Source organism: Homalodisca vitripennis, unplaced genomic scaffold, assembly GCF_021130785.1.
Source record: "Homalodisca vitripennis isolate AUS2020 unplaced genomic scaffold, UT_GWSS_2.1 ScUCBcl_231;HRSCAF=1720, whole genome shotgun sequence".
Classification (NCBI taxonomy): Eukaryota; Metazoa; Arthropoda; class Insecta; order Hemiptera; family Cicadellidae; genus Homalodisca; species Homalodisca vitripennis.
Genome location: NW_025776358.1, coordinates 116633 through 137267, shown reverse-complemented (window position 1 = coordinate 137267; position 20635 = coordinate 116633). Strand labels below are relative to the sequence as shown.

Genomic DNA, 20635 nt, shown 5'->3' with positions numbered 1-20635 from the left:
GAAAAAATTCATAAGACTCCATCATATCTCTCCCCCTCTCTCTCTCTCTCTCTATATATATATGGTTTTAAGAAGAAATTTGTGCGCTACAGGCTATAAAAGTAAATGTCTGTGATATTTATCTGATATTACTATTATTTCTTCTATGGTATTTTACTTTAAGATTATGGATGGGAATTCAATATATTGTAGGATAATTAATACAGAATGACATTGATACATTCCAGAAATTGGTCAGTAAGGCTGTAAAGAAAATAAGATACCAAAACTGAATATTCTGCTTTATTTCTTTTTTACATAGGCAATTAATTAAATCATTTGATGACAAATAGCCTATTTCCTAACTTTTACATTTATGTTGTTATATGTATCTTCTTCTAGGAAAATGCCATATGATACATCTACGTATGATCAACAGTATAGTGGTCATCTAAATACAAAGAATCATGACGTACTGTTCACCTGATCGGTGTAGTGGGGAATACCAAGCAAATCTGCAAAAACCCTAAGAATATGAATTTCTAATTGTAAGTTAAATGTATTTCTTACATCACATTCAACTCTGGATTCAGGATTTTTGAGTTAGTTGACAAGTTTCAAGTTTGTATCTTAAATATCACACCCATAATAAATGTATTACCAGAAAAATAGATTATACTTACGTATGTCCTGGATTTTGTACATTTGTGTAATGCTTCAAAAATGTATAAGCAAAATGCCTACCAGTGATATTAAATAATGATTTGCTATGAGACAACCAACAAACTACAAAGTAGTACTTGGCCACTTATTCATTGATTTTACCATTTTATACAGTTTATTTCCACTATATTTTACAGATTTGTACAAACCAGCAGTAAAAATACCTTTCAGACTCTGAGTAATACTAGAGTTCCATACAATATTACTCAAGCATAGTTTTAACACTTCACCACAATCTGGATCGTGAGCCACAGCACGTAACACATCTTCAGTGTCTTGCCGTTTCCCTCTTGACTGTTTGTTCCAAAACCTGACGATAGCACGTTGGGGTGTTCTCGGGAGCTGGTTGAGATGATGAAGTTTGGCCTCAGGAAAAGCATCTTGGCTGCAATTACTGTCGCATCCACCTTCTGTAGGTACATCAACAAAATCATGAAGAGTCTTCACTACAGGGTTGTACAAAACACGAAACGCCTCAATCTGGGGATCTACAATGTTTCTTATTTTATTTTTATCTTCCCCAATTATCATTCTGAAATCTCCACCATAGGATAATGAAGTAATTGTTTTGTATAGAGACCGTTCTGTAAAATTTTCTGGTAAAATTAGCAAAGCTGCATGAAGAGCATTATGCAAATTCAGTTGCAAGGCAGATCTCAATTCGGAACTACTCGTAGTTTGAAGAACCTGAACTGGTTTATGCAATCTTCCTGCTAAGTACAAATGGTTCCAATCCAAAAGGTCAGTGATGAGATCTTTCTTTGCAACAACTCCATATTTTATTGTCACACCTTCATCTTCAAATGGTATAAGGGTGTTGAAATAAACATTTGCACCCCAATGCTCTTGAATGGACGAAACTAATTTAGGACCTAAATATTTCAAACCAGAATAATGTTTTGGATTTAGTTTAATATTTTCAGAATGAAACTGAGAGGAGTCTTCAACAACAAATATCAAATCAATCATAGGTTTAGAAGTTTTATTACCATCCTGCTTGAACACACCAGACCCATAAGCAAAACAGTAAGAAAAATTATGGGCTGGAAAACAAGATAGGATTCGCGCATACAAAGGCGAAATTCCTACTAATGAAGAAACAGTCTTCGCCATTATAACGTTGAGGTGACTAATTTCATTTCGTCACAAACATTATTGTGATAAACGCCTACAACCACAACAAATCAACTACAACATAACCTACAATTTGCAACTGATATTGATATCGGAGTGGCTATATGCCCGGTCACCGGTCTTGGTTTCAAAGAACGGGAATGACTATGACGTCAGAGACTGTGACGCAAAGGTTTTGAAGCAGCTCTAGTAAGCGCCAAGCAGCACTGTGCATTGTTATTAGTGATGGGATAACCGAATGGATTTTATAACCGACTAACCAGTCAGTTATTTTTGTCGTTAATCGGTTATTTTAGTCGAATGAATAACCGATTACCTTTTAAATTCAATCCACATTTTAAGGATGGGGTGGTGGGGAAATGAACCATTCCTGTTGAGACAGGTACGCGGCACGGCGCGGCCAATTTACTCACGGCCGTACTTTAGCTTTGGCGAGCCCTGGTAAAGATATTCGGTCGGGCCCCCGTCGTGTCCCCCCACCAGACACAGTCCCTTCATATAGACGTGTGACTGGCTCCGGAAGAAATTGTACGAAAACCCGGTCTGAGTTCGGACCTTAATATACAATCAAAAAATCCCAAGCAAACCCTCACTGGCAGAACCGTAATTGAAAACGAAATTCTGTAATTGTATTATTACTTTTTTCTGTGCATACGTTATAGTCCATAACATTTTAAAATGTTATATTATCATATATCATTTATAACACTACAAGATAATTACCGTTCAAATTGCAAAACTATAATTTATTTTAATTACGAATCACGAAAGTTAATCGCTAAAGAACGATATTTCAGTAATAAAAATAACTTATTAAAAATAAACGAGCAATTCAAGTATAGACTGTCCTGCACAACCAGTTAACTTACAGAAAATCATTCGGTAAGAAAAACTAATCTAAAGACTAATTTAAAATAACCGATCAGAATCAACGATTAATTCAAATATAGACTAAGTCTTCACAACCAGTTAACTTATAGAAAAATTAGTCGGTAGAAAAACTTATCTAAAGACTAATTTAAAATAACCGATCAGAATCAACGATTAATTCAAATATAGACTAAGTCTTCACAACCAGTTAACTTATAGAAAAATTTAATATACGTATCTATCTCGTAATTGCAGGTTATAATGTGCAGGCGCTTTGAAAACTTTTCTTCATTTTATTCGTTTATATTCACGACATAAGCGAATAATTCAGATAATAACTATCCTATCTTCTAAGTTAGACTAAATTACGGATACATGTGAAATTTGATTGAAATTGGTTCAGTCGTTTTGGAGTTTATTGGCAACATACATCGTGACTCAAGATTTTTATATATATAAGATTAGTCGGTAGAAAAACTTATCTAAAGACTAATTTAAAATAACCGATCAGAATCAACGATTAATTCAAATATAGACTAAGTGTTCACAACCAGTTAACTTATAGAAAAATTAGTCGGTAAAAAAACTTATCTAAAGACTAATTTAAAATAACCGATCAGAATCAACGATTAATTCAAATATAGACTAAGGTCTCACAACCAGTTAACTTAAATAGAAAAATTAGTCGGTAGAAAAACTAATCTAAAGACTAATTTAAAATAACCGATCAGAATCAACGATTAATTCAAATATAGACTAAGTCTTCACAACCAGTTAACTTATAGAAAAATTAGTCGGTAGAAAACTTATCTAAAGACTAATTTAAAATAACCGATCAGAATCATCGACTAATTCAAGTACAGACTAAGTCTGCACAATCAGTTAACTTATAGAAAAATTAGTCGGTAGAAAAATTAGTCTATAGACTAATTTAACTGGATGCAGCAAAAATAACCGACTAATCGGTTAAAATAAAATAACCGAACTAACCAGTTATTTTCATCCAGTTATTCCCACCACTAATTGTTATTAAAATGGCGGGTTGTAGAAAGTTTAGTTCTTTTGACCAGTTGAAAACTTTTATCAATAATAAAGAAAATACGGACCATATTCAATTAAGAATAAGTGATTCGAGGTATCCTATATACTTAAACTGTACCAATATCCCTTCTATAAGAACTTACAGTCCTGCTAAAGTCCGATAATACATAAGTGATTAATAATAAAACTATTTTTTAATCTGTAAATGGAAGAATTAATTTTCAAATATCTCAAGACGAGAGACTAATTTCCCTCTTACCACTTACATACAATAATACAATGAAATCATAACCATTTTGACTGTTATTAGTAAATAAAACAAATTATGTTCCAGTTATTTTATGCTATTAAATGACATACACATTTAATATGACAAAAATTATTTATAATTAATTATGATTTCTCTTAATGACTATTAATTGAAACATTCCAGTAAAATTGCGAGAAACAAAACTGTATCTTAATAAACTACGAAGTGTAGATTCTGGTACATAGTTAATTTTTAGTGTATATTTCTTCTTTTGACGTGACAACGTCTTAAATTAGGTTGCGGCTCGGAGTCACTCATGAAAAAGTGTAACGCCCGGTAACGTTACGATGCCCGTCCAGTGGGTCCGCCGCACGGGATCCGCACGGGATAAAGCAGATAACCGTGGGTCCGCCGCACGGGATAAAGCAGATAACTATGTATATTCGTGAAAATGTGGAGTGCTTAGATTCGTCATTTACAACAACTACAACAAATAAAGGTAAATAATTGTACACTGATATTTCATTATCGTAAACTATGATTGATTGATTAATTGTTAGATTGACACAAAAGTTGAGAACCTGAGTTTATAGGTTATGTCATACTATTGACAAATGTTGATAGTGTTAAGTAAATTATTAGTTTAAATCACTCTGCAATCAATCGTAATCAGTCGATTGAGAAGAAACAGCGCGTATTGCTAGTCAAACATTTAAAATAACAAATTATAACCTCTAACCTGTCATAACAGTGCGACCAAACAAACGAACTAAACCGACCAATCACCACGCACGGAGTTAGAATTTAACTGTGTTTAGCAAGAATTTCAAATTCCAATTTTAGTAAATGTTTTTATTCAACTTTACCATTTACAATAACAAATTTTAATTAATTTCAAATTATGTACAATGTTTTAGTAAACAAAATATATTTCTATAGTTAAAATTTGTGCAATTCTTATTTTCATTCAATTCCTTGTTCCTATTGTGCAATTTAATAATATTCATATCAATAAATATTCTACCGAGAAAAAGACGTTGTCACGTAAAATCTTCGCCCGTAAAACCGACTTTACAGGCAACCATAATTTTTTAATTTTATTTAAGCGTACACTTTTATTACATTACCGTTCAATACATTACCAATGCATAATAACAATTAATAAAATAGTCTACAAATTGTGCTTTTTATATTTCTAAGGCAGTGGTGTAAATGTGACAGTTATGGCTGCCCTTTCGATACGTCACGGTGACGTCACCACTCATCGCCCGTCTGTATAATCTACAGACGGTAGCCGGCCATATAGCCACAGCGTATTGATATACTCCAACTCATAATTGTTAGAGCAGACGACAAAACACTTCGCATAATAAGACATTTCCAGCTGATGTTCACTAGATTTCTCCTTCAAGCATTTGATTGCCCATAGAGCCCCAATATGCATTATGCACAGTGAGACGACCACACTGTCTAGTTTGACGTAATTATCAATGGTATATTGTGGAAATATATATATTTTATTAACATATGTTTTCTCCAGAAAAATATGTTATCTTGGCAATCAAAGACGTTAAAATCCAAAACAATGAATCAAAACTTGAATTATATATGTGTATATGTATATATATATGTATGTGTGTGTACCAGTGTTTGAATTTTAACGTCTTTGACTGCCAAGATAATAACATAACGTTATTGAGAAAAGAATCTCATATTGCTGAGTTTTATAACTGTTGATGCAAAAATATTGGATTAATATACCGCCTACTTTGTTTATATTATTTTACATTCTTTCAAGGGTTGTCTCCAATTTTACAATAATATACTCATGTTATGATAACTATTATATTTTAAATAGTATTCAAAATATGTAAGAAGTATCACTGTAAGGTTTCACCTACTAAAAACAGAATCACACTGTGCCAAATCAATCTGATTTTGGGGCCTTTAGATATTATCTAAAAGTATTAGAGACACTGTACCTGATTGGTGGTCTGGTGCCGTGGAAGATATGGCTGTATCAACTAGATCTTAAACGAGACGTTATTCCAGAAATAGTTCACCCTCGCTGCTATGTCATTTCCTGCTCTTTGGAAACGTGAAATTGCGCTGTTTGCCATATACTATACATCGTTCTGTGATGCTATCCCACAAACAGTTCGTAGAACGAGTGGAAGAGATAGTTTTAACGACAATATATTGAAGTGTGTTAGGGCAATCCACCTCACTATTAACAAGTTCGTGGAGGAAAATAAGGTCAACCGTACATCTGCGCGTTTTAAGGAGTTACAGATCTATTTCATGGCATAGATCTTCAACTAGAACTAAAAAATACATGAAACCAAACTGCTCGAATGAAATAGCGTTGAACCACTCAAGTTCATGATACAGATGCCAGCGATCTGGGTTCTAAGTCGGTAAGCAATATTCATGAATCTGATGTGCCGCAGTGTAGTTTATCGGTAACATCTTAATAATAGAAGAGTTTTTAGCTAAGGAAAATGAAACTAAACATTTTAACTGCACTTTTTCAGACGCTTTTAATGGATAATTCAATATTCAGCGAGTTTCACAAACACACCGATTTCAATAATGGGTTCTATTGTTGAGAGTGGTGTTGCTGTTTTAAAATAAAACGTATATTTCAGCGTTTTTAACATTTAAGTGTGATTAAATAATCGCCCAAAGACAGGAAGAATATTCCTTTTATTATTTACGCGTTTGTTACAGTTGAATCTCGTTGTTTTTTCGTCCTATGTTTAATGGTTAATGTTCGTTGATGTTTAACTAAAAATACACTAGACAGTGCAGGCTACGGCAGCACCGAAGGTATCGCTCTGATTTCCGAAATTCGTGACCATTTGATAGCTATTACATCCATACATCCCTTGTTTTTTCTTCCTTCACAATTAGTGAGGTGCTGACAGAGGCCACATTGTTCGTTGGAGGCATTCGTCATCTAGCCCTCTAGGATTATGATCTGTGAAATTATATACTGTCTCGAAGATGGTTTTTTGTTCGTAGTCAGAATTGCGGGCACATTTGGTAAATTCAATCATTATTAAATGATTTGTTCATTGATATATTTAATCTAAATACAATAAAAATTGGAACAGGCATTCTTTCCCGTTCTGAACTATGATTTTTTTCTCATATATAAAAGATTAAGAAAGCATGAAACGTACCTGGCTGCTGATTACATAGGTTGTCAATTTTTGTAATATAATTTTATTTCTGCTTCCTTGGAATAACTCTTTAGAACGCGACTATTTTAGTTAAGTTGAACCTTTCCAGGACTAGCCTACTTCGTGGCATTGTTTTCAACAGTTATTGCATTTTGGTATATAACCCACTAAGTTTTCATAGGACATTGTGACACTTTTAGGAATATATTAAACAAAATGTGTACTCCCATAATATGGAAACCGATGAGGATCTACACCACTGATGCATTCTTCTGGAGTCTATATGACGTGTTTGTTTGACGATGCTACCAGTGCACAGCCATCGCGGGTTTCAATCTGAATAAATGATTTGTTACGGGTAAGATACCTGTTCCATCATAAATATAAATCTCATAAGCCATCACTGTTATAATTTAATAAAATGCAATGTAATTTTTAGTTTTATTTTATTTTAATTATGTTATTATTAACATATAGTAATGGTCAGGGGCATTTCGGTTGTCTTTTATTGGAAAGGGGCTCTCATGTGATCTGAGCTCGAATTTAGGTACTATTCGAGGATGTTTTTCTTTTTTTGCCAGCAGTGCGGGCTCGGTGGAGCCTTTGGCATAGGGGTATTTCGGTCTAGGTTTTCTTACGTGATCTGATCTCGAAATTAGCTTGTTATCCCCTGGTCCCCTAGATTGTTTGACTATTCAAGATATAACCTAAAAGTTCAAATATCGATGACCAGGGGTGTTTCCTATAACTTCTGATAATATATAGGCTTTCCTACCTTTTTTATAACTATGGTACTAGTATCCTATAAATTTATTTTCTTATTTTAAGTTAAAATTTTGGCAAAAAGTGTGCAGTGGCTGAAGTAAATATATACCATAATTTGTGTTAGGTGATTTTTTACATTTACTCTATCAACTTTTACTGGCTATTTTAAACATTAGAATATCAATAAATGTTTACAAGTACCACTTCACATAAGTTGAATTTTGTTAGTGGAAAATACCTATTTAACCATCTTACTGGCCTACGACTCATTTTAAGTTCTAGATTTACTCTATAATGGCCAGCAACTCAAAACTAGTTGCCATGTCATCTCTGCTTCTACGACGTAGATTTAACCACAAAACAAAGTTTTAACTTAACCAAGACAAAAATTATATTTACATATTCCCAGTCAACTATCCCAAAAAGTTACTGAAGTTTTTAATACATTTCATCACTTAACTTTAGGGTACCTTAATGTTTACTTCATCCACATAATAATATTTGTTGCATTTTTCAAAAGGAAAATGCTAAGACTGCCATTCAATAGATATTTGTTGTTTATTTTCGTCCCTTAAACACCAATCAATGGGATATTAATTGATTTGGACCGCCTGCTTAATCTCATATCATATGTTATAGTAAATAAACAATCTAGTATTGAAGCGATTCATATACCACTCGAAATGTATAGTTGCTGAACACAGCACTGGTTTTTTTTATTCTTCTATGACAGCAGAATAATTTTAGAATGACATTGCTGTTTTGGTTCTTGCAGAAAAATTAGTACCACACACTTTTTTATAGTTTTGTTTTTTTTTTTTGTTGGCTTTAATTTATTTACAATCTGTTTATATACAACAAACAATAAGTAAATTTGATGATAAATCTTAAGGACATGGTTAATCAAAGTTCATTAACCTTAATTAACATAAACATTTAAGAGATTGTTCATCTTTAAAATCGATCAGCTAAGTTTAAGAAATCATGTCTTTTTAGCCGAAATTGATGATCACTGTTGTCCAGCAGATTAATAGCCAAGTAGTTAGGATGAGAGTTTAATTTGTTTTGATACTTGATGCAGAACTTTGGAATTTCTTCAGTAACAAAAGGGATATTCGTGTCTCTGTGAATGACTTCATTACGAACATACCATGGGGCCTGTAATATCTTTCGGAGAACTTTAGATTGGAAACGCTGTATAATTTCAATATTTGATGTAGAAGCAACTCCCCACAGTTGAATTCCGTACGTCCAGATGGGCTTTAGAACAGTCTTGTACAACAACAGTTTGCTTTCTATTGATAAATGGGATTTGTTCCCAAAAAGCCAATTTAGTTTTGAAAATTTTGAATTTAATTGGAGCCTTTTGTTCCATATGTGTGGTTTCCAAGTCAGCTTCCTATCGAGATGTACACCCAGATACTTAGCTTCATTTCTTTGAGGAATTTGAATGTTGTTTAAAAACACTGGTGGACAGGTGTCATGTTTCAACGTAAATGTGACGTGAACAGATTTAGTTTCATTCACTTTAATTCTCCAAGTTTTAAGCCAAACTGTGATAGAATTTAAGTTAGTTTGTAGAATTTGTGATGCTACAACATGGTTGGAGTGGGATGCCAGTACGGCAGTGTCATCGGCGAATGTTGCTGTCAAAGAATTTTGATTAGTTGGAATGTCTGCAGTGAAAATTAAGTACAGCACTGGTCCTAGTACACTTCCCTGAGGTACACCAGAGTTTATTTCATTCAGATCTGAAAGACAATCATCAAACTTGATTTGAAAATACCTTCGTTCTAAATAAGATTTTTATAATGTTGTAAACAGTGTGAGGTAGATGACTTTTTATTTTAAATAGAAGCCCTTCATGCCACACTTTGTCAAAGGCTTGACTCACATCGAGAAATGCTGCAGAACAAAATTTTCTTGATTCCAAATCTTGCCTTATTATATTAGCTACTCTATGGACTTGTTCGATAGTGGAGTGGTGCACTCTGAAACCAAACTGATGATTGGGAATTAAATTGCATTCAGTTATAAAAACCTGAAGTCGTTTTAAAAATAACTTTTCGAATAATTTAGAAGGTATAGGTAGTAGACTGATTGGCCTGTAGGACATTACTTCGTTTTGAGGTTTTCCTGGCTTAGGAACAACAATAACTTGAGCCACCTTCCATTGTGATGGGAAGTATTCAAGCCTCAAAATAGCATTAAATACGAAGGTAAGAAAGAGTATGGCTTTCCTAGGAAGCTCTTGTAGTATCTTACCTGTTATTAACTCATAACCAGGGGCCTTTTTGGGATTAAGATTTTTAATCTCATCATATATTTCAGATGGTTTAAAGGAGCCAATAGGTAGTGAGAGTTGGTTAGGTGAATCAAGAAACTCCTTTACAACATGTCTATTATCAAAGTTGTTATCTACAGGGTATGGTTTGAAAACATTACTAAAATATGCAGCAAACAAATCAGTTTTCTCTCTGTTACTTTTCGCCCAAGAACCATCTGGTTTAGATATTGGAGGAATGGGCACTTGCGGTTTCTTTGTGCTTTTTGTTACTTTCCATAAAGAATAGTCTGTTGCTTCAGTTGGGGAGAGATTTGAAGTGAATTCTTGAAACCATATGTTTTTTTAAGTTTTTAAGCAAAATCTTTAACTGTCTTGATGCTCTGTTAAACATTGTTTTATCTCTTACATTTCTAGAATTTTGCCATATTCTTCGTAAGCGACGTTTTTGAGCAATGTGCTGCTTAATATATATTGGGTAATTGATATTACCACACGTTGTATTATTAAGTTCAGGCGTTGCACTCCAAGCAGATTTCTGAACAGTATAATTAAAAATTTCCACAGCGTTGTCTATTTCCTCTTTATAGTTTTGTAACAAAATATTATTTCATCTCTTATTGGGAAACAAGTTGATTTTGTAATATTTTTGATGGCACTAACGGCCACAGAGGAAGAATATTTTCTATAGGTGTTTTGTCAGGAGGAGGAAACAAACACATTTGCTTCCCAGCTACTTTATTGTAAATTTTCATGATATATATAATCTAAATTTGCACAATAAAAATATATTAGCAATCAACACATCTTTAGTCAAAATAAGGTGGAGTAATGTTAATTTTTAATTGAAATCGTCTTCAGAAAAACAGTGATTTTAACTAATCATTATTGGAAATTAAAGGCAAATATATGCACGTTAGTGCTTGTGAGAAGTAAAAATGCCTATGTTTCCATTGGCTGAGCCTTTCTGCTAATAATTAATTATTAAAACAAAGCTCATATTCTCTTACCACCCAAGCAACTTCATAAATTTAAGTTAACAGTTTATAACCAACAACTCTTAAGTGAATAACATCACTATTCCATTTGCTCTAAAAAGGAAAAATATATATTTTAACATTAACTACAAGCGGAATTTTCATAAAACATTAATCCACACTTGTGACAAAACGTGTTACCTGAGCAGCAACACATGTACTACAATTACAATTCGGATCAAATGTGCAAGTTAATTACACATATTCCCTGAATTACTGTGTTTGTATTGCTAGAGATTGAAAAGAATTTTGTAATCCATACTAAAGAAAAACCATATACCTGTTCATAATACTGTATACATATACTTGAACTGAGGATTTAAGAACCCAAATGTTAATTTACATGAAGCAGAAATTTTTTGAGGTTTAATAATGTGTAAGTTAATGGACAAAGGTAAGAAACCTAACAAATGTTTTGTTGTGCAGTTATTCTTGTAAAACTAGTGGAGCTTTAAGAGACAATATTTTAACCCACACAGGTGAGAAACCTTATAAATGTTCATAGTGTACATACTCAAGTACTGTTAGCGGAAATTTTAAAAGGCATATGTTAATCCATACTGTTGATAAACCATACAAATGTCCATTGTGCAGTCATGCTTGTATAACTAGTGTAGGTTTAAGAGACCATATTTTAACCCACACAGATGAGAAACCTTACAAATGTTCACAGTGTACATACTCAAGTATAGTATTCTAGACCAGACTGCATCGTGCCATACCACTTGCTTGTCAGTACAATACTTGTACTTATACTTAATGTTTAATTTGCATAAGATAACTCTAAATTGTGGCATGTTCATATAATCGTAACACTGTCAAACATTTATTAACTCCATAATATTGAAACCTTAGATGACAAAAATTGTTATATGCATATAAAGTTCTTTGTATGAACGTGACTCGATTTAGTTACAATTAATCATAAATTACATCAATGTAAACTTATTTACTTTACATTAATAACAAATCAATTGTTTATCAATTGTCAGGTGACCATTGAGACCCTGAAGAAGAGATCAGATTGCAGATCTCGAAACGTAGTGTTACTGATTTTTTGTTTCACTGAACGATGGCAAATGTCCGGAAAAATCCTGTTTTCTTCACGATCCTTCCATTGTCAAAAATAAACTTCAAACATGCTTACTAAAATGGTTTAAGAACGAATGACATGATTGTTTTACAAATTTTAGATGTAAGTAGCGATGTTTACCTTTTATTGTTGTTTGTGAAGAACATTGGCTTCAGGATGAGTCTAGATGTAAAAAATGAGAAATATCCCTTGGATTTTGCAGAACGCACTAGAAAGATCTTGGATGTATGATGTATGTGACCTTGGACTGATGTAACACTATATACATAAAGTAAGCTATGGAAAAAGTGAGAAGCTAAAAACCACACAATACTAATTCAACCATTAGGAAAGTGTTGTGTTGGCTTTTTAAAAATTAAGTGTGCAAGGACTGATAGATCCAAGCCCCAACGATCTCCTCGGCGTACTTGTTTTAATATCTTAAACTTAGGCGCATCGGTGAGTTAGTGCTGCTATTCACCATACATTAATTTAATCTGGCACCATATCATGGCAGTGGTTTGCAGCACATCTCACTCTCAACACTATAATCTACTATAGTTTTATGTATTGTACAACTATTAACTTCATATCATATACACAGTGTGAACACTTGTATACTATTATTCAAAACTTTAAAAGTAAATCTATTACACTCCTGAAAAAACATTCACACTCAATATCTTAAAAACATCCTTTTATTTACAAACATTTTATATTTGTACAAACATTTCAGCAATGTTTTTTATTGTTTACACTAAGAAATAATTACATCATTGAAATACATTTTATTATTAAGGAGTCAGCTTGATGTATCATGTACAGCTTGATTTGTAGTAAAATTAATCCATTTATTAAACACCATTGAAAGTACAGTTCAATTTTTCATCGTTTTCAAAAACTTCTTGACTGAGGCTTACAGCCCCTATGATTTTTGGCACAGTGTCAGGATTAGGAATCTTTTTAATTAAGTTTTCTAATAAAATACACTTTTGCCGTTCTAAAGCTACGAGATCGGAATGCATTTTCTGTAATGTTTTCCGTTTCTGTTCCTCATCTTCTTGATATTGTTTTAAAAATACATCAAACCATTTAGGAGGACCTTCGTTTATATCTTCCCTTGTATTGTCATTAACAGTTTCTTCGTCAACGAAAGTGTCCTCTTCAGTGGAAAACTGAGGATGCTGTTTAATCGTCGATCTCTGTTTCCAACTGATCCTTTTTGTGATTTCATCATTGTTCAAGATATCCTCTAGTGCCTCGTAATATATCCACTTTGGTTTGATCTTCCTTTCTGTCTGATTGTATTTGAAAGTTTTCTTCAACTGACGCCACTTTTGATCGCAAACCCCGGCAGAAATTTTATAACCCTTGGCATGCATGTTGAGACTTATCCTTTCCCAGATGTCTCTTATCATTGTCCCTTGTGGGTAGAGAAAATCTTGCAAGTGATTTCTGTATTCATCGATCAAACATAAAGTCATGTTCTGGTCCCACACTTGCTTATCCGATTTGTCTGAAACAAGATCCCAGAAATTACTATTTCTGACTAATATATTATAAAACAGTTTAAAATTTACTTAAGTCATTAAAAGTAATTTTATGAAATAGTTTCTACAAATTTTCTCCATGTATATAGTCTGGGCTTTATAGCAATTGACAATACCTGTTTTTTATACAATGCTTTTACTATAACAGTGTTCTGAATTCAATGATGGTTTTTATGTATTGGTATCTATCTACTAGGAATGTTTTCTGTAACTAATATTTAGAGGTGTTTTCAATACACCAAGCTTTTTTAATCTTTTACGTTAAAACTAAATTATTGACACTGTGGAAAGCTTTTCAGAGGTCCATGAATATACCTGTTATATGTTTACCCTTGTCAACCGATTCAATGGCTGACTCTATGAAGAATACTGCAGCACTTATGACTGATCTTTTTTCAGATCTAAAACTGTGTTCTATATCATCTAACAAATTGTATTGCTCTAGATATGATGTTAATTGCAAACAAGCTATTTCTTCAAAGATTTTTGACATTGAAGGAAGCAGAGCAACAGGCTGACAGTTCAACACATTTTTGGTACATTTTATCTTTTTTTTTTTTCGAACTTGAACTATTTTGGTTTTTTGAAGTTGGGCAAGAAACAGACCAGTAACAAAAGAGGAAAACAATGTAAAATAAAACTTTTTTTAAATGCTCTTTCCTTTTTTATTACTGTAGTAGGCACTTTGGCATAACCATTTTAATGTTTTTTTTTTTAAGCCAATATGACTTTTTCCACCTCCTGTCCATTTACAGGATTTAGTACAGACCTACTTTTAAACAGTGGTCTTTATCTAATTAACTTCTTAAAGTTATGTGATTAGTATTACTAACTGCTACATCTTTGACAACATTTACAAAATCTATATAAAAGAGGATGTTTGTATATATGACATTGATAGACTCGGAAACTATTTGACCGATCATTATGAAAACTTATATGTATTTTTCCACAAGGTTTGTATGCTATGTCCATTGATGTAACTCAACACCAAGCAGTGCTGCAAAAGATAACAGTTTTCAAAGCACCTGCACATTATAAACTGCAACTACCAGACATTTACATAAATTAATTAGCCAAACACTATTTGAAGGCGATAAGTTATGATGTATATTTGTCTTTAAAGTAAATTTCTTGTTTAACTTAATGCTTGAGTGTTGGACCACTTTATATTAAAGTACATGTACATGTATAAAGGCTATAAATATACACTTTTGACAGATTTTTTATTATGGCATGAAGAAAAACCCTACATCGGCGATGGAAATATAATTCACTTAGTAACCTTAAGTGCTCATAAACGTGCAAAGATTACGAAAAGCGTGCGAAGCCACAAGAAACAGATAATGTCTCACATAAATAAAAATCACACAAATAGAGCTGCAGCTATAATGTAGCAGGGTGGGGTCAGTTTCCGAGTGAATCGCTTTATTATAGGTTAAAAAATTACAGATACCCGGATGTGTGAACATTAACAAAATAACTAGTACATCTAGAATTACGGTAGTTAATTAAAACTTACCTAGTTTATTTCTGCATTTAGACATGTAAAAGAAATTTTTTACAAATAACTTCCGGTAAGAACAAAAAATGTACCGGGTTTTTGTGTTTTCCAATACAACTGCAACTTTTATAATTCATAACTCGGAAACTTGAGACCCGATTAAGACTCAATGTTCATACAGGATAGGTTCAACTATACTGTCTTTAGTATGTAATTTAAGAATTATATGAAAACGTTTGTTGTTAAATTACCATCCTGACTTTTATTTATCACAAATAAAGTCGGCATTGATCAAGGTAAATGGAATTCTTAAAGCTATCTTGAGCTTCTCATTTTTAAACCACTATTTTAATTTAAACACAGAATTCCATGAATAAGGCAGAAATTGAAAGCAGAAACCGCCACACTACCTAGACAACACCGCCATGGGCAGTAAAACTAAGGCAACAAAAATATCTTTTAAAGATCAACACTGATTCTTTATCTTGTCAAGATGACTTAAGTTTCAGAGGTTATACTCCTGTCTTCGAATCCATACCAATTTGTTGCTCATTCTAATTATAAAATATCAACATGTTGATGTTACGACAAATTTTAAATATTTCTTTATACACATTTATAATTAAAGAATAAAGTTGAAAAAAATAATTTTGACTTAATTCTTTGTTACTTGAAATATAATAATAAATATCTCTCATATATTTCAAATTTTACATAATATTAATATGTTTTTTGTTTTGATTTTTTTACAAGAAGCAGAGAACCTCTAATTCCAACTAGTCCTAAAAGGTTCTTTGCGCTTGCTTCCAAAGATGTTCAGGACGGTTAAGAGGAAGTCAACTCTAACATTTTCAGCTGGGCAGGAGTAGCACACCCTTATGGCCAGTCTAGTAACTGCCTTGAACACTTAGGGAGCCCCACCATCTCCAACAGTCATTTCCGCAGTAGACTAGACCTATTGGTCTACCTTTGCACTAAAATATCTCAACATTTGTGGTTTGTGATGTACTTCTCCTGGACATCCATAAGGTTGTCCATATGTGACACATCAGATTTGCTGTACCCAGTGTAGGTTTAATCACCTATGTTGATATTTTGCATATTTCGTATTATAACAAAATGATATACTGGCTAGTAACACTTGAGGAGCTGGAAAAATTTAAGTTTTGTCTGTCTGTTGGAACTTTTGGACACTTTCTATAAAATCTATCTTACTGAACAAAAATGTGAATTTATCATGTAGCTTACATTCATCTTATTTCGAGAAAGATTATATCAGTGGACTGTAAATTTTATATAACACCATTTCTGTGAAGACCAAAATTGGCTACAAATGAATCATTGTCACTTGACGTTTTACAGTCTGTTGTAGAAGATTCTCATGCCTCAACAAGAACATTGGATGAGAGAGTAATATACCAAGCACCCTGAAAAATTAAACGTTTGGCTTGGCATTGTGAGGGATCAGTTTGTTGGGCCCTTTTTTTATTTATGAAAACTTTAATGCCGAGGTATACAAGGAAATGTTACAAAATCAGGTTTATCTAGCTGTCTAACTAGCAACCAATTGTAATGCAGTTTGGTTCCAGCAGGATGGAGCACCTCCACACTATAGTCTGCATGTCCGCAAGTATTTAAATAATATTGTTCCAAATCGCTGGATAAGCAGAAGAGGAAGTATCCAGTTGCCACCAAGATCGTCAGATCTATCACCACTTGACTACTTTGTGTGTAGTCACATTAAAAACAATGTCTATAAAACGAAACCCCACTGCATTAATGACCTTAGAGACAGAATAGTAGCGGAAATTCAAAAAAAATCCTGTGTGAATCCATACAGCGTGCCGTTTTAAGTTTCTACAACAGGCTTGGACATTGTCAAACTGTCCTGGGACAGCAGTTTGAACATCTGATATAATAAACAAGGGTTAGTAAGTTTTAGCGGTTGCTTAACATAATTGTAATTACTAGTGCTACTGTAACTTCACATTAAAAATTTTAAACTGCCTCCCAAAATGCCCATTTTGAGGAAATGGTTCACTTTTCTTTCCTAGAGGGGCGTCCTGATTCTCATTTTTCTATCTTTGTCCAATAAAGGTTGAACAGGATCAATCCATTCTTTTAACTTAATTAATTTCAATGAGCCATTTTTTTACTAGGTTGTAATATAAAGCTCTAGTTTCCACTGTTCTTCTTTTATGAAGACCTTTCAAATGAGGTGTCACTAAATGGGTCTTCATTTAAAAATTTTGAGCCACCCTCAAAATCCCATTTTGGGGAAATAGGCAAAGTTGTAACATTGACTAAAGAGCTCACTGCTGTTCCCTATAACAGTGTCCTGAGTTCCAGCCCTCCATTTTTATCCATCTAAATCTAAACAGAGTGTATCCATACTTTTAACTCACACTGTATAATACATTCACTCTCAGAGCCTACACTATCTCACGATGTTACCCAGTTAAGACTGGACACTGTGCTGCTTGGGAGATAAACTGTTAATGTTGTACGTTGTAAACTATGAACCGAGTAGTGTTGATATTATAACTCCCTGAGCTTAAAAAATTTGTCAATACCAGCAAACAGGAGGTACAGGGTTTGAGTCATTTTTTTCAGTGCAATGACCAATTTTTTCTTAATCAAATGAAAGTAGGTTTTATATGATTATAGATTTTCATATTTAATATGTTATACTTTTCTAGGGGTTTTTATGAAATTAAAACCGCAATAATCTTTATGTTCACATTCCTATTGCTTAAAACAATTGAGTTTTTAATACATTCTTTTTTTAGTTAGAATACACTTAGTTGCGTTAAATTTTAATTAGTTTGCTTTATTATTTGTATGTGATATTTGGTTTTTTAAAAATATGATACAACTTGAAAGCAACACGCTATTGTGTTAATCAGTCACAAAAATGTCAGTAATAGTTTAATTTCCAAAATGTGTTCCATAATGTATTTGTATCACACATATCCTACAACAATTTCAACACTGCATTTAACTCTGCGCATATAAACTTTGTTGGTAATTTATTCACAAATAAAAATATCCAATGGTGCCAAGTCATGTAAATGTACTAGTGGGATTTTTTGGTTAAGAACAAAATAAGCTGTGTTAAAATTTAATTAGGTTGTTTAATTATTTTTATATGATAATTTTTATTTTTTATAAAATTATAATAACATTTTAAACTAACATGATAGTTTGCTAACCAACTACAAAAATGTCAATAACTGTCCTTTTAAGAGTAACCTTGTCTGATAATTTCTATGTTTTACTAAATAGCTGATTCGAAAACTGTGTGCAATAAAATGTCAGTCACGTGTATTATCTGAATATCAGAATAAAAATCCCCTTTACAAACAATACAAAAACGGATTATGAATTATTTGATGAAAACTCCAAGGAAAGTATAACATATAGGGTATATTTGAAATCAAAAATACCATAACAAAAATCACTTCTTTTGATTAAGTAAAAAAAGAACTTTGGTCATTGTATTAAAAAATACTGACTCAACTCTACACCTCCTACTTGCTGGTATTGAAATATTATTCATTATGATATTTAAAACCTAAAAGGAATCTCATGCAGATGTCATTTAAAAAAATCCATTTTAATATAGATACTAATAAGAGAGCTGTGTACGTTTGTAGACCAAAACAGTTTTTTGAGTGCAACGAGTGAACGACGCAACCAATAATCAACTTGACCACATTAATTTGTTAGTCTTGTTATTACGCAGAACTTTGTCCATTTAATCTTTGCTATATCTCTTATAGTTTCCAAGATCCCTTCAGTGTGCATACAATTGTTCAGTCCAGGCTAGGCAGCCGAGTAGATAAGAGCTCTAGAACAAGTTCCGTGCGGCCGTGTGAGTTATCCTGTCCGTGCGTGATTAATTGTGCCTTGTGTTGCGAAAGGTTTTGTACTATATATAGATATCTTTATCACAATAATTTTTTAGTATGGCAATTTGTGGCGTCTGTAAGAACACTTCCAGTGAGGAGACTGATGTGAAGTGCTCGGGTTCTTGTGATATGTGTTTTCATATTGGATGTATTAAAGGTGAGTTTGAGCCAAAAAACTCGCTCGAAAAAGGAATATAGATGTAAGGATTGCAGATCGTTGTCTTCGCAGTCTAGTCAAAAATCTACGCCATCTGATGCTGAGATATTAACCAAAGAGTGTTTTGGTAAAGCTGTTGGAAAGCTTTAAATTGGAGGTTTTCAAGGAAATGACTTCATTTAGAGCTGAAATAAATGAATTGTCGACCTCAGTTCAATTTATGTCAGATAAAATGGATACCTCGTGTAAGTTTGATGGAGCAACTGACAACAAAATTTGATCAACTAAAAAAGGAAAATGAAGAGATAAAAAATAAAAATGCAATCCTCACAAAAGAAGTAACAGAATTAAAAGAAAAGGTAAGGAACCTAGAACAGTATTCTCGTGTAAAACAATATCGAGATTAACGGCGTTCCAATTACAAAGCAAGAAAATATAAATGAACTGTTGTGTGACTTGGGAGCAGCCTTGGGAGTCGACGGTGAGAGACAACGGGATCTCCACTGCACATCGAGTACCATCCTATAGGAAGGGACCGAGACCCGGGCCATCATCGTGCAGTTCACCAGCAGGTCAAAGAGGAGGATTGGATCACCAAATACAGGCAGAAGAAGACTTTATTGGCCAACCAGATCAACCAGCGGTTCCCCAGCCAGCGTGTGTACATAAACGATCATCTGACTCCTGAGAACAAACAACTTCTAGCAAAGCTCAAGATGAAGTGCAAGGAGATCGGCTACACGTTTGCGTGGTGCAGGGATGCCAAGATCTTCGCCAGGAAAAGCATCGGGAGAACCTGTCAGGAGGATTACCTGCCTTGAAGATGTGGAGAGACTTCAGTAAGTGTAAGCTTTGCTTTGTTTTCGAAGAAAAAATTATGATTTTCTTAAGAGGTAGATTACTTTTTGTACTATCGAATTATAACGTGCAAATAGCCTTTTCTATGATGAACTATTTTTTCAAATTATTGCAATTACATAATTTGCTTATCCTTTAATTATGATCCCTTAATTAATTGTCATTGTTATGTTCTATAATAAAAGAGGTTAAATAGAAACTCCTATTAAAAATAAATGAAGGTATAAATTTAAATGTACTTAACTTTTGTATGATACATTTTTCAAACTGTATTAGTAGTTTTTATGATAGATTAGATGTTAATAGCCACGATAT

At 33.1% G+C, this 20635-nt stretch overlaps 2 protein-coding genes across 8 annotated transcripts in view; both read right to left on the bottom strand.

The window, feature by feature from the left end:
- Window positions 1-263: 263 nt before the first annotated feature.
- LOC124370498 (phosphatidate cytidylyltransferase, mitochondrial-like) lies at window positions 264-1944 on the bottom strand. The gene has a single exon (XM_046828793.1). The coding sequence runs from the start codon at window positions 1813-1815 to the stop codon at window positions 766-768; it is 1050 nt and encodes a 349-aa protein (XP_046684749.1). The 5' UTR covers window positions 1816-1944; the 3' UTR covers window positions 264-765.
- An 11097-nt stretch (window positions 1945-13041) lies between these two features.
- The window catches only part of LOC124370496 (trihelix transcription factor GT-1-like), a 36116-nt gene continuing 28522 nt past the window's right edge, over window positions 13042-20635 (bottom strand). For all 7 annotated transcript variants that reach the window (XR_006923187.1, XR_006923186.1, XR_006923188.1 and 4 more), the window contains one exon: window positions 13042-13856. Coding sequence is in view for 4 of the 7 variants with exons in the window: in XM_046828788.1 (XP_046684744.1) it covers window positions 13195-13856 (662 nt within the window). In the remaining 3 variants the exon portion in view is untranslated. The remainder of the gene's footprint in view (window positions 13857-20635) is intronic.